The sequence below is a fragment of the Ovis aries genome, chromosome 25 (assembly GCF_016772045.2).
Source record: "Ovis aries strain OAR_USU_Benz2616 breed Rambouillet chromosome 25, ARS-UI_Ramb_v3.0, whole genome shotgun sequence".
Classification (NCBI taxonomy): domain Eukaryota; kingdom Metazoa; phylum Chordata; class Mammalia; order Artiodactyla; family Bovidae; genus Ovis; species Ovis aries.
In genome coordinates this window covers 14,816,100-14,831,029 of record NC_056078.1, presented here as the reverse complement: position 1 = coordinate 14,831,029, position 14,930 = coordinate 14,816,100, and the positions used below count along the sequence as shown (strand labels likewise).

Below are 14,930 nucleotides of genomic sequence, written 5' to 3'. Positions count from 1 at the left end.
TTTTTCAATATCACTGAACAAAAGCAAAATTCATTGAGCTGATAAACTATGAAAGTGTCACTTTTCATATATTAAATGTTAATAAGGTATTACTATTGTCCCGAAGTTGTACCCATTTCAAAGAACAAATCTGATTTTTATACAGATGCACAAGCAGTGGTAAAGAAGGTTAATAACAACTCAAGGCTCTCTGGAAGATTCTCAGTCTTCCAGATAACCAGCTGAGCCTTCAGTATAATTTCTCCTCTTAGAGTATATGAATTCATTCTGTGTTTTAAATATGTGAATTAATATGCTAAATTAGGAAACTGTTCATTTGTAAGTTGACTGTCTTCCCATTTTTTTGTTACAAGCATAGTAAATGTTCATTAAAAGATTGTGTGGGGCAGACTTCCCTGGTGGGCCAGGGGTTAAGAATCTACCTGCCAATACAGGGGATGCGGGTTCGATCCCTGGGTGGGGAACTAAGGCAGTTCCTTAGTTCCCCACGAAGGAATGTGCCATAAGGCAGCCAAGCCTGTGAGCTGCAACTAGGAAGCCCAAAACAGCCAAAATACATAAATATTTTTAAAAATTGTGTGGGAGCAGGAAAAGATATAAAGATAAATTACCACCAATATTATTAATACTTTCACCCAAGGGACAACCCTATTTATCTTGCTATTCTTTGTGATTTTTTTGTGTGTCTTTTTATCAGTATATATATTTTTTCTGTTCTTTTACTTTGGCCACACCACACAGCATGTAGGATCATAGTTCCCTGACCAGGGACCATACCTGGGCCCTCAGCAACACAGTGGAGTCCTAGCCACCGGACCTCGAGGGAATTCCCTTCTCTGTATATTTCTGGTGCACATAGATTGGGCAGTTGTCATGGGCTGCCTTCCAAAACTGGATTTTTAAGTCAAATGGTTGGCGTTCAAAATATATTTTCACATAGGAATGATGGTAATTTGGTGGTCAGACTAAACCTTTTCAAAGTAGATTGAAATGATCCACTAAAACCTTTCAAAATTCTGTAGTTGAGCACATGGTCCTGCTAAGGTTCTCATCAGGCTTTTTTGCCATGTATCCCTTCCCCGACCTCTGCGAGCATCTGGGTTCTCTGTAAGTGGGAAAATGCTCCACTGAGAGAGAGGTGTGGTAATGTTGGAGCTGTCTCTTGGCTGCCCCCTGCTTTCTCTGCTTTTTGGGTGGTGAGTGTCAGCCCACTGAGAAGGGCTGTGAATTCAAATGAACCAGCTCTACTTTTATACACTTAAGTTTATCCATTAAAGAAGTTATTTATTTGGGAAACATAATAAGAACTCTTGGTGCAATGTTAATTAACTTGCAATGGGAGGAAGAGCTACTGCAGACGAGTAAGGAGTTTGGCTGACAGTCCATTGACCTGACTTAATTACAAAGCCACCCTTCAAATGAATATTCTACAAATCGGCTGTATCCACTGGTGCTGCATGCTCATAGACAGTGTAGTCAGCAGGGGATTGGGCTTGCTTGAGAATTTGATGTTTAGTAATGGAAGAGTAGGTACCTGTGGCGTGAACACTGAATTTAAAAGGAGATGGGGAAGACTGTTACAGATGGGAATCAGCATTGTAGAAGCAATGAGAGCAGCCCTGAGCTGGTGTTTCCATTCCAGCAAGAATTTCCGGCTCAGTACCCTGTCAGTTTAACGCACGCTGTCAGATCTGAGGGTTGTTTGATATCACGGCAATGCAAGCACTGCAAATCTACTTAGGTCGGAAACAGCAGTCCTGGTTTATACTCTTTGGCTGTAAATAAATAGGCTGTGGGATTAGATGGACAGGAGGTGGAAGGGCAGCACTGATAAAGAACTTCGGGAGGTTCTGAAGTTCTTCACGTGGCAACCAGCTATCAATTTTCTGCCCACTTCAGTGAACCAAGGCCTCCAGAGGGTGAAACTCGGGTTTCTACTAACAGGCTTCCCAGGTGGCACTAGTGGTAAGGAACCTGCCTGCCAGTGCAGGAGATATAAGAGACATGGATTCAGTCTCTGGGTCGGGAAGATCCCCTGGAGGAGGACATAGCAACCCACTCCATTACTCTTGCCTGGAGAATCCCATGGACAGAGGAGCCTGGCAGGCTACAGTCCATAGGGTCACAAAGAGACACAACTGAAGTGACCTAACAGACACACACACACACACTCACACATAGCTCTACTAACTGGTACCAAAAAGAAGCTGAGATTCATGTTCAACTTCTGTTTTTCCTGCTTTCTTATCTGCTCCTGCATACTCTTGGGCTCACTAAGGTACCCCCTGCTCCACTACTTCCAAGAATTACTGGATAATTTACCCCAAATCCTATGTGCCCCTCCAGATGCTCAGAACTTGCTGGTTAGATGGGATCCAGCTGCTTTGGTCACCACGGTGACTGATCCCCATTCCTATGCTGGCAGCATCACTTTCCCTGGATCAGTGGTTCCTCAGCTCTCAAATGAAAGAGTGGATTTAGATGATTTCTTTTGCTGCTTCTGTTTCTAAAAATCTCAACAGAACTAGGGCGGACTGAGACAGGTGCCGTCTTGAGATTGACAGAGAATGATAGAATGGGTGGTCCTGGAAGGGACCTCAGATGTCATCGAGGCCAGCCTTCTCATCTCATAGATGAGGGCAGGTTGCGTGCATGCATCCTAAGTTGCTTCAGTCATGTCCAACTCTCTGATCTTATAGACCATAGCCCTCCAGGCTCCTCTGTCCATGGGATGCTCCAGGCAAGAATACTTGGAGTGGGTTGCCATGCTCTCCTCCAGGGGATCTTCCCCACCCAGGGATCAAACCTGCGTCTCTTACATCTCCTGCATAGGCAGGTGGGTTCTTTACCATTAGCGCCACCTGGGAAGCCCGAGGGCAGGTTAGTACCTCCTCAAAACCACATGCCGAGTCAGTCATATGTGGATAAAGACAGCTTTGTCTTGATTTTGTTTTTTGGAATTGTAGATTTGCATGGTGCACAGTTACTCTAAAAATAAGCTGTTGGGCATTAGTTTCTCTACTAGGCATCTATACTACAAAACGATGCCTTGCTTGAATTTTTTCTCACCTACTAAGTACCCCTTGTCATGTTTTAGTTAAACATGGCAATAGGGTCCTTAAAGGGTAATGACTTAGCATTTTGTTTATTTAAATAAACGACTGTGAATTGTATCAGTACTTCAAACCTTGGCCCAAAATGTGGTCAGAGGGTCACAAAGATACATAGGAGCTCTGTGAGGTGTTCCTGGGTTTTTCCTCCTTGCAGGGAAAAGAAGCTGTTTAATATCTTGAGGAGCTTTTGTGCACTAGCCAGCTCCCAGCTTCACTGCATAGGATGCTTCCGGCTTAGTCTGATTCCTCTCGCTTTGCCCATGCAAAGAAAGTACAATGAAGCTATGTTTTCCATTGACTGTGCGATCTTGGCTCATTGACTGGTGGAGTAAGGTATGTCTGCTTTGCTTGCTGTAAAAGGCTGCATTTTGTCCATGGAATTGGTCTCACTTTATGTCTACATAGGGGTCTTTGCTCAGTGAGGGGCTTGCCTCTCACCTGCTAAAGAAGTGTGAACTCTGCTGTTAATACCTGGACAGCTGTGTAGCTGTGCAATCAGAAATAATCTGTTAAGTCAGTGGTTGAAAAGATAAATTACAGTTGGTTGAAGAGACAGCATGGGGGCAGTGATATAACATTGCCCCCTTTTTAAAAAATGATTTCTGTTAAAATTACTTAATGTCCCAAGCAGATAGACAAGTATACAAAAAGTGATACTATATATTTCCTTCTTCCTGGTGCTGTGAACTCTGTTGATCATGGCACTTTCTGTCCCCATCACCAGCCCTCTTTTTCTTCATATCTTTCTCACTCTCTACTAAAATATATAAATGGTTTCTTTTAATGTCTTTACCACTACTAGAATGTATTGCGCTGGCCATTAAGTTCATTTGCATTTCCCACAAGCTGTAATGGAAAAACCTGAATGAACGTTTTGGCCAACCAAAAAAGTCCCCAGAGGGCAGACCTTTCTGATTCCTCAGTTCTCTGCTACATCCCTATTCCCCTGTGTCTGCTGTTGGTCTCAGTTACTGCTTGTTGTTCTGTGTTGGCTCAGACAGTAAAGAATCTGCTTGCAATGAGGGAGACCTGGCTTCGATCCCTGGGTTGGGAAGATCCCCTGGAGAAGGGCATGGCAACCCACTCCAATATTCTTGTCTGGAGAGTCCCATGGACAGAGGAGCCTGGAGGGCTACAGTCCATGGGGTCGCAAACAGTCAGGACTGAGTGACTTAACGCTTTCACTTTCTATGTTAATAGATTAAATTAATTGCTTCCCCAAATTGCTTCCTTTTATGAAGTAGCATGCAGTGTGGGGTTCCCTCTGCAACCGTTTGCCTTCCCCTAAATCACATTTTCCTTCTTCCCCTCCTCCCCAGAAGTAACCAGTATTGTGAATGTGGTGTTTATCCTTTTCGCACATGTTTTTGTATCTTAGGACACATTTCTATGTACCCATTAACCACTTGGTAGAATTGTCTTCAGTGCTGGAGTTATTTCTGTAAATGGAAGTACAACCTTTCTGGTTTAATGTTGAAATGCATGCAGGACTAGGGAGACAAATCCATTTATGTCCTGGGACAACTGGCAAGCAAAGCTCCTCAAACTCTCTTTAAGGAAGACTTTGCATGTGCCTTGAGTAACTGCTGAAGCAACCACTGTGATCCACATACCAGAGAGCAATTAAGTGTTAACATCAAAGAAGGAACGTATCTCAGTTTTCTCAATTAAAGTTTAAGAACTAAATGCACTTAATGTGTCTGTGCCAGAAAATTGACCGTTTCTTTGCAGTTTTCTCCATGGAAAGGGATCCTAGTGTTCCAATCAAAAAAATCTAACTAACAAAGTTTAAGTGGCCTGCAATTCTCAGTAAAACTTCTTTCTTTTTCTCCAGTTGAGACGGGAGAAGATTGACCTTGAAAATACTTTGGAACAAGAACAAGAAGCACTAGTGAACCGTCTCTGGAAGAGGATGGATAAACTTGAAGCTGAAAAGCGGTTTGTTTAGTCTTGCTGTTCTGTGTAGTGTATGTAAATGTGTGTGTGTTGGAGGTGGGGTCAGGGGACCGTGCTGAATGTGACCAAGGAGTAACACTGGGACATTTTAATGCCTTGGTGGATGCACGCTGTTTTAATTTGACAAATGGGGAAAATGTTGATAGCCTATCCTCCTGAAAGCAGGGGAAACCACTAGACCATTCAGGTATGACCTAAATAAAATCCCTTACGATTATATAGTAGAAGTGACAAATAGATTCAGGGGATTAGATCTGACAGACAGAGTGCCTGAAGAACTATAGACGGAGGTTTATGACATTGTACAGGAGGCAGTGATCAAGACCGTCCCCAAGAAAAAGGAATGCAAAAAGGCAAAATGGTTGTCTGAGGAGGCCTTACAAATAGCTGAGACAAGAAGAGAAGTGAAAGGCAAAGGAGAAAAGGAAAGATAAACACATCTGAATACAGATTTCCAAAAAATAGCAAGGAGAGATAAGAAAGCCTTCCTCAGTGATCAGTGCAAAGAACAGAGGGAAACAACAGACTGGGAAAGACTAGAGCTCTCTTCAAGAAAATTAGAGATACCAAGGGAACATTTCATGCAAAGATGGGCTCGGTAAAGGACAGAAATGGTATGGACCTATCAGAAGCAGAAGATATTAAGAAGAGGTGACAAGAATATACAGAAGAACTAAACAAAAAAGATCTTCACGACCTAGATAACCACGATGGTGTGATCACTCATCTTGAGCCAGATATCCTGGAATGTGAAGTCAAGTGGGCCTTAGGAAGCATCACTAGAAACAAAGCTAGTGAAGGTGATGGAATTCCAGCTGAGCTCTTTCAAATCCTAGAAGATGATACTGTGAAAGTGCTGCACTCAATATGCCAGCAAATTTGGAAAACTCAGCAGTGGCCACAGGACTGGACAAGGTCAGTTTTCATTCCAATCCCAAAGAAAGGCAATGGCAAAGAATGTTCAAACTACTGCACAGTTGCATTCATCTCACACGCTAGCAAAGTAATGCTCAAAATTCTCCAAATGAGGCTTCAACAGTATGTGAACCATGAACTTCCAGATGTTCAAGCTGGATTTGCAAAAGGCAGAGGAACCAGAGATCAAATTAGAAAGCAAGAGAGTTCCAGAAAAACATCTACTTCTGCTTTATTGACTATGCCAAAGCCTTTGACTGTATGGATCACAGCAAATTATGGAAAATTCTTAAAGAGATGGGAATACCAGACCACCTGATCTGCCTCCGAGAAATCTGTATGCAGGTCAAGAAGTAGCAGTTAGAACTGCATGGGACAACAGACTGGTTCCAAATCGGGAAAGGAATGTGTCAAGGCTGTATATTGTCACCCTGCTTATTTAACTTCTATGGAGAGTCCATCATGCGAAATGCTAGGCTGGATGAAGCACAAGCTGAAATCAAGATTGCTGGGAGAAATATCAGTAAACTTAGATATGCAGATGACACTACACTTATGGCAGAAAGTGAAGAGCTAAAGAGCCTCTTGTTGAAAGAGGACAGGGGAAAAGTTGGCTTAAAGCTCAAATTCAGAAAACTAAGATCATGGCATCTGGTCCCATCACTTCATGGCAAATAGATGGGGAAACAATGGAAACAGTGAGAGGCTTTATTTTGGGGGGCTCCAAAGTCACTTCAGATGGTGATTATAGCCATGAAATTAAAAGACTCTTACTCCTTGGAATTGGAAGAAAAGCTATGACCAACCTAGATAGCATGTTAAAAAGCAGAGACATAAAATACTTTGCCAACAAAGGTCCGTCTAGTCAAAGCTGTGGTTTTTCCAGTAGTCACATATGGATGTGAGAGTTGGCGTATAAAGAAAGCTGAGTGCCGAAGAATTGATGCTTTTGAACTGGTGTTGGAGAAGATCCTTGAGAGTCCCTTGGACTGCAAGGAGATCAAACCAGTCAATTGTAAAGGAAGTCAGTCCTGAATATTCATTGAAAGGACTGATGCTGAAGCTGAGAAGAACTGACTAATTGGAAAAGACCCTGAGGCTGGGAAAGATTGAAGGTGGGAGGAGAAAGGGATGACAGAGGATGAGATGGTTGGATGGCATCACCGACTCAATGGACATGAGTTCGAGTAAGCTCTGGGAGTTGGTGATGGACAGGGAAGCCTGGTGTGCTGCAGTCCGTGGGGTCGCAAAGAGTCGGACATGACTGAGCAGCTAAACTGAACTATGCTTCTGTTGGTCCATCTTTATACTCCCCTCTTACTGTCCTGGTAGAATTTCTTTTAATTTGATGTTGGAGGCTATGAAGAAATTAGATAAGGCACTATTGTACACCCCTGAGTTGTTCTGAAGGATAACTTCAATTGCAACTTTTTACCATATTGAACTCGCTTCCCCAGTTATTTTCTGAACTGCTTAGGATGTGTGCTGTGTACCTTGACTGATCACATATCTCTAGAATGTACTTCATGAGGAAGGCTGAGGTTTTAATAGCAAAATGATCATCTTTGTGTTTTAAGACTTACTAAAGTCTACAAAACTTTATTTTTTATAGACTTACTTGTACATATTTAAGGTTAGTGTTTTTACTGTTAAATATATGTACATGGATATGAAAAACTCAGCAACGCATGTAATCTAGAATCCCTTTGTGCAAGAACTGGGGTGGGAGTGCTTCCCCGGTGGTCCAAGGGTTAAGACTCTGAGCTCTCAGTGCAGGGGGCATGGGTTCAATCCCTGTTTGGGGAACCAAGATCCTACGTGTTATGCCACACAGTCCCCCACCAAAAAAAGATCTGGTGGGGCCCTTAGATTTAAGCACTGTGTGCTTTGGGGTGAGTCGAACAGGGCCAATGGCAGGGAAGTTCTGTAGATGGGATGTGTGTTTGGGTGTAGAAAGGAAACTTCTTCAAAATATTCATTCACCTACTTCACTAGGAACTTTAGTTTGCTGACCAGAAATATTTGCCATAAATATTTGATTTGGATGAATAACCATAGATTGAGTTCATCTCAAGATCTGCAAAACAGATTCACGTGTGGGTTGTTGTGTTAGTCGCTCAGTTGTGTCTCTTTGTGGCCCATGGACTCTAGCCCGCCAGGCTCCTTTGTTCATCCAGTTCTCTAGCCCAGAATACTGGAGTGAGCTGCCATGCCCTTCTCCAGGGAATCTTCCACAGGCTTTTAAAAAAAGTGAAGACCCAGGGTGTACCTATATGGAATTGTTCCAGCAGTAGTTGAATCAGTTATGTTTTGCCTTATTAAAGTAGTACTAATAAATTGAATCATGAAAAGTTACTTCATCTAATAGATGGAGAGACCATTACAGTATTTAACCAACTAGTTTTCTCAGCAAGGGATAAACTCAAAGGTAAAAACCAAACTAAACCAAAAACTTAACCAGCAGTTTATAAAAAGGAGGCAGATAGGTCTGTTGTCAGTCAATCTTTCTTTGAAGAAAGCAGTGGAAGGTTTTATATATATATAAATACCAGATTATTGCGTGGAACTTTATGAAATTGTCATTTTGTCAAATATTAGAGCTTTATGTACTTCAGACTAAAAATAATTGATAGAGAAGGTGGCACCACCACTTATTAACCCAGTACTTTTTTTTTTTTTTTTTTGGTTTTGTCTTTAACTCTTTACTTTCGCTGTGGCCAGAAGCAAAGGGGCTTCCATCCAGTTAGCCTTGCCCTTGTTTTTTCTTTTTGAAAATGTTTATTTTTTAATTTATTCGACTGTGCCAAGTCTTAGTTGCAGCAAGCAGGATCTTTAGTTGAATGTGGGATCTAGTTCCCCGACCAGGGTTCGAACCTGGGCCCCTTGCATTGGGAGTACAGAGTCTTAGCCACTGGATCAGGGAAATCTTAGGATTGGTTTTTCAGGAGGGAAGTTGAGAAGTGTATCTGTCTACTTGACACAACCCTCCAAAAAGATTCATGATCTATAGTTCTAAAGTTTCAACTAAAAGTACTGAGAGGAAATTCCTCCAGGGTCTCCATTCCCTCGAGCCCAACATGTGGACCATTTAGTCAGCAAATCATCCTGACTGCCCAGGGTATGCCCGGCATGATAATCAGAAGCCAGTGTTAGAGTTTTTTATGTAAGGCTTAATTACCAGTGGCCATTTAACAGGAAGAAAGGGAAGGTGGATTCTTCAGCTCTGTCCTTTGACTTGACTGTCAGGTAAGGGTGATTGAAAGTACTGGAAGATGGGCAGAGGAGTCAAACAATTTAGTGAATTTTGGTGATTAATATGAGCATGCTGTTAAAACAAACCTCCCGGCTAGAATGTGTGGTTTTGTCTCTATTGATTTTTCAATTACAAAGAATTTATTTATGTATTTTTAAAATAGGTGATGGTGAGCATCACATCAGTGTGTTATCTTTTAAAGACAAACTGTCTTTCATTGTTGGACTTTTCTTTTCACTGAAGAATCCTGCAGGAGAAATTAGACCAGCCGGTGTCCGCTCCGCCATCGCCTAGAGACATCTCCATGGAGATCGACTCTCCAGAAAACATGATGAGACACATCCGGTTTCTAAAGAATGAAGTGGAGAGGCTGAAGAAGCAGCTGAGAGCGGCCCAGCTGCAGCGTACGTAGCTGGCTGCCACTGGCCGTCTGCCCACAGAAGCAACCCACGTACCAAGGGGAGAGTCTGATTAAACACATGGATTTCCCCTTGAATCTGCATAAATTGCATTCACACTGTGTTTCACTGGCAGTACATAATTCTATGTCTGTCATCCTAGAATAGTTTATTTTTAAAAAAATTATAATAGGGCAGGGCAGAGCAGATAGTTAAGAATACTAGAAAATCACATAATTTCAGGAGGGTCCAGGATCAGAGACACTATTTCTTTTCTTTTGATTAATTTTGCTTGGAAGACAGTTGATTGACAGTGTGTATCAGTTTCTATTATGCAGCGAGCGGAGTGAATCAGTTATCCGTTTACATACACCCACTCTTTTTGAGGATTCTTTTCCCATATTGGACATTACAGAATATTGAATAGAGAGCTTCCTGTGCTATACAGTAGGTCCCCATCAGTTATCTGTTTTATATCCGAGGTAGTACTCCTCCTCACCAGCTCCCTGGTATTCATCTCTTAGATGGTGCTAACAGAAGCGATGCTGGAGGCCTCAGTGTACTTTGGGAGCATTAATGCAGAGAAGAGTATTTATCTTCTTTACTACCAAAATTGGGCCTCAGCTAACAGTTGTTCATGGTACTTGACGAATCAATGCTTCTGAAGTATATTCTTTTTATTTTTGGAAAGCAAAGGAACTAATTTCTGGATACGTGATTGGTCACTGTGTATTTGCTTACGTTTCTCCTATTTCAGCTTTTAGACTGTTCAAATTTATTGGAATAGATAATACAGTACAAAGTATGCAGGGAAAAAATAAGTCTCTTTCACCCCTGACCCCCAGCCCCCCAAATTTTCACAATTGACACATTTTTAATTTAGTCCTCAGATGTGTGTGTGTGTGTGTGTGTAGACTTCTTTTATATAAATAGTAGCACAATGAACATTTTTTTTTTTTTGCATTTTTCTCTTTTCACTATCTCTTGCAGTTTTCCCCCTGCCAATACATACAGAACTGCCTTACTCCTCCTTTAAAGGCTGTGCAGTATTTGATAGTATGGATATGCTGTAGCTTATTTAATTCATCTCTTATCAACAGACCCCTTTGAGCTGCCATGTGCAACCACAGAGAACATCTCTGTACCCATATTTTGATACCTGTGTATGAATACCTTCAGGGTAAACTCCAGGGCATGGACTTGCTGAGTCAGATGAAATGCACATTTAAATTTTCAGTGATTCTTATCTTGATGTTTTCTTCTCTGAAGTGTTGCAAGCTTTAGTCCAGTACTGTGTCTGGGATGGGACATCAAGGTCATCTTGGGAACCTTTAAGAAATACTGTGTGTTATGTGTCCTATTGCTTGCTGTTAACAAATGAGCACAAACTTAGTCATTTATTTTATTTCCAACAAAAGATCTCACATATTTATTAGTAAGATAGAGTACTAGCTGAGAAACACAACAGGAGAGCCAGCCATTCCATCTCTTCTGTAGAACTCATGCGGGCTGTTCAGAGAGCGGTTGTGTGGTTAAGATGCAAGTGATATGGTAGGATGGAAGTGACCTTGACATAGCATAAATGTGTGCCATTCATGTGTGAGGCTCCTGAGACCCAGCTTGGTTCTTCTCCCATGTCTTCTCTTGGAACTGGACCTGATTTTATTACCAGTTTTCATTCAAATCCTTTGGGGACTGGGACAATTCTGCTCTTGTTTCTTGGCCAGGAATCGCTTGACCCCGAAAGTCTCATGAGAAGCAAGACATGGGAAGGAGAAAATTCAACCACACTTAGGATGGTGAAGAAGAAAAAAGAGGCAGACTCACTGATTGAAAACAACACCAATTTATTATGTTGCAGTTTTTGGAGGTCTGGGTTCAAAACGGGTCCACTGGGCTAAAAGCAAGGTGTCAGCAGGGCTCATTTCCTTATAAGAAGCTCGAAAGGAGAAACTGCTTGCTTGCTTGCTTCAGCTTCTGAAGGCATCTGCACTCTTCGGCTCATGACTCCTCCTTTGCATGGGTACCACTCGCACCTCTACCATCCTTGTCACATCTTTTCACTTTGATCCTCCCGCCTTCCCCTTAAAGACCCTGGGGCTGCATCGGACCCACCCAGATAATCCAGGATGAGTTCCCATTTCAGGGTCCTTAACCTCACCATGTCGACAGGTCTCTTTTGCCACGTCAGGCAGCATGGCCGCAGGCTTCAGAGAGTAGGATGTGGACATCTGTAGGAGGCCACCATCCTGTCTAACCCTATACAGGCTTCTGGGCTTACTCTAGGGGTGGAGCCTTGTCATCTGTATTTTTTTTTTTAATAAAGGCAATTCTGATCATGTACCCCCAGTTTGAGAATCACCATGGATGTGTATTCCGTGAAAACAAGTCAAAGAGTTCTCAAGTGTTAGTTATTTTAGGTTTGGGTGTTTTTTTGAGTTTTTGCTGTGTTGGGGAGGCAAAGGTCTTTCAGCCCCTTTCTGAAATCTTTCGAGTGTATTTTTCTTTCCTGTGTATACTTGCCTTGTTGTTCCCCAGACAACATTTTTGGAATAAATTTGGGAAGGATATCTTATTTCCTCTACTTCCTTGCTACTGCAATGTTTGGTCCCTGGAGAGACTGGATATCAGCAGAGGCATCTATAAATGCTGTTTGGATTTTGTGAGGACAGGGAAAGCTGACCTGAAGCAGCTGTGTGTGGCTCCTAGCTGCTCACAGTTGGTTTAGGTTGGGTTTAGAGGATAAGTTCATGAGACTTTCCTCATCCACCTGCATCTGCCTCCTTGGGTCGTATAATCTAGTTCCGTTTGAAAGCTCCTAGGGCACTTGGGCCTTTTTCTAAGTCAAGCTGAGTCTGAGTTTGAACCTCTCTCCAAATGGCTCTCAACTCTGGATGAACGTTAGAAGCCTCAGGGGAGTTTTTGTAGACCAGTGGAGAGGCTTCATCCTCGTGGATTTTAATTCCATTGGTTTGGATGGAATCTGGGCAGGAGTATTTTCTTACCATAAACTTGAAAGGGAATGCAGAAGGTACAGGCTTTGGGACTTCCCTGGTGGTCCAATGTTTAGGTTGCTGCCAGTGCTGGGGACATGGGCTCAACCCCTTGTCCAGGAAGTAAGATCCCACGTACCAGCCAAGGAAAAAAAAAGCCAGGTACAGGCCACCTTAGGATCATATAGGAACCATCTTTTGGGAGACTAGAAATCACCTTCAGTTGACACTAATTTTGACTGAATTTGTGAGGTGGCTGAAGATGGCAGAAGTATAAGCTGTGACTTCAAAGCTTTAGGGAGCTCAGTGTGGGAGAAAGAGGATGACTCCTGAGAGTAAATGAAGTGTTAGTTGCTCAGTCATGTCCAACTCTGCAACTTCATGGACTGTAGTCCGCCAGGCTCCTCTGTCCATGGGATTTCCCAGGCAAGAATACTGGAGTGGGTTGCCATTTCCTTCTCCAAGCGATCTTCCTGACCCAGGGACTGAACCCAGGTCTCCTACATTGCAGGCAGATTCTTTACCATCTGAGCCACCAGGGAAGACCCAAGAGTAAACCCAGCCCCGTGAAATCAGGTGTAGCGACCTGCCGGTAGAGGGCAGCCAAGGAATGCCACGGTCTCAGCCATCTGTGCCTAGGTCTCTCACACCCAGAGGCTGTGGGCCTGGTGCCTTCTCTGTGCCTCTGGCTTCTGGGTTAATTGCCAAACTGCCAGGCAGTCTTTTCAGCCATCGCTCCTGGTGACTGATGTTCTTGTCTATAGCTTATTGTTTAAGGATCCCCCCTGCTGGTTTCCCCAGATGCTAAAGGATTGCCATTTTTCTTTGAAAGACAGGGTTTCCTCTTAAATAATTATTCTCAAAGCCTTACAAATCCTCAGTTCTCTTCTCTTTATGGAAAAGAAAGGCAACTTGCTCTGACAGCTGCCCCTCGTTCTAGAAACAATAAATATTCCAAGAGGCTGATAGAGCAAGTGAAAAATTCTGCCCCGAACATATTTTGGATGAAATACCTTTAATCATTTATATTAAAAGTACTTTGTAAATATTTTCCCAGCATGCCTTCAATTAAGGAGATTTTTGCATCTGGATTAGACAGCAGGGTTTCTGGTTAGAGTGAAAACAGCCGAGAGATTTAGCATTTAGTGCACATAATAGTGTTTGATAATTTGGGTGTTTTCATTTGAATTTCTAAAATAAGGATTTTCGAAAACTTGGATGCATTCTGTCACGATGGTCTCTTGGAAATCATTGAGTACTTATCAAAAGTCATTATTTGCTGAAAATGCCAGACCTCCATTGAGTTATGTAAAACTGGAACTAATTTGGTAGACTTGGGAGTCAAAATAGGTTCAGTTTATGGGAGAGAAATTGTCAGGGTAGCAGTCACTGCCTTCCTTCCTTAAATTTGAACCAGACTGATAATATGCGGTAGTATCCTGTAGGACTATCTGTTAGACGTGGTCACGGCCACTCTGAACTTGTAAGTACTTTTTGGAAAAAGAAAAGTAGGTGGAGATTGTACTTTTCCCAAGTTCCTTGGCTGGGGCTGGGGGGGGGGGGGGGGGGGGGGGGGGGGGGGCGGGGAATGAAGGAAGGTTATTTTCGTTACTTAGTAGCAACACATTCTGTCTGGGGTAAACCAGGAAAGAGGGGAGGTCTGCCTAGGGTAAACCGGGAAAGAGCAGAGGGTCATGTTTTACCTTTGGTGACAAGGATGCCGCAGAATCCTGCAGAGTCACTCCGGAGGGCAGACAGCTCAGCAGAAGGGGATTCCAAAGCCCCAGGAAGATGTTGGTTGCACATTTCAGATTCCTCCGAGAGATAATCTGGTGGGTTCAGCCTGAGTCTATAGCGTCTAACCCTGGGGCCGATTAGTTCTGACTGCACCACATATGGAACTGCTCCTGCGGAAGGGGTACTTGTCATAAGCAAGAGCCATCCCCAGAACCTGAGCTGCTGTCTGCCTCCAAAACACTGCACCATTGAGGAGACAGTAACACATACAGCCAAAATTAGACTGATTGGAAAGGTTGATCACATAGTGCTTACTACGTCAGTTTCTGGTTTTATAAAAAGATTTATAACTGTTACCTAGCTCATTGAGTACACAGGCTCTGCATGTGCAGCCCCCTCCCCGCCACCCCCACCCCCACCACTTGCACTGGGGGTGTGCTAACAAGTGTGATCTCTGGGTGTGCGCCCATAGATGACCTGCCCCAGCGTGTCTGGTGTTGACAGGCAGCAGAATTGTTGCCCTGAGGGGAGCCCATGGGCTGAGTTTATTTCCCTATCTAGTCCC

General features: G+C 43.0%; 1 protein-coding gene and 1 pseudogene across 1 annotated transcript in view; one reads left to right on the top strand and one right to left on the bottom strand.

Annotated features, from left to right (window-relative positions):
• CCDC6 (coiled-coil domain containing 6) overlaps positions 1-14,930 on the top strand; it is a 110,419-nt gene that overhangs the window by 76,907 nt on the left and 18,582 nt on the right. The window contains exons 4-5 of the mRNA XM_015104369.4: positions 4,948-5,051; positions 9,481-9,641. Of these exons, the coding sequence (XP_014959855.2) occupies positions 4,948-5,051; positions 9,481-9,641 (265 nt within the window). The remainder of the gene's footprint in view (positions 1-4,947; positions 5,052-9,480; positions 9,642-14,930) is intronic.
• Positions 11,104-11,398, bottom strand: LOC105605077 (large ribosomal subunit protein eL39-like; annotated as a pseudogene).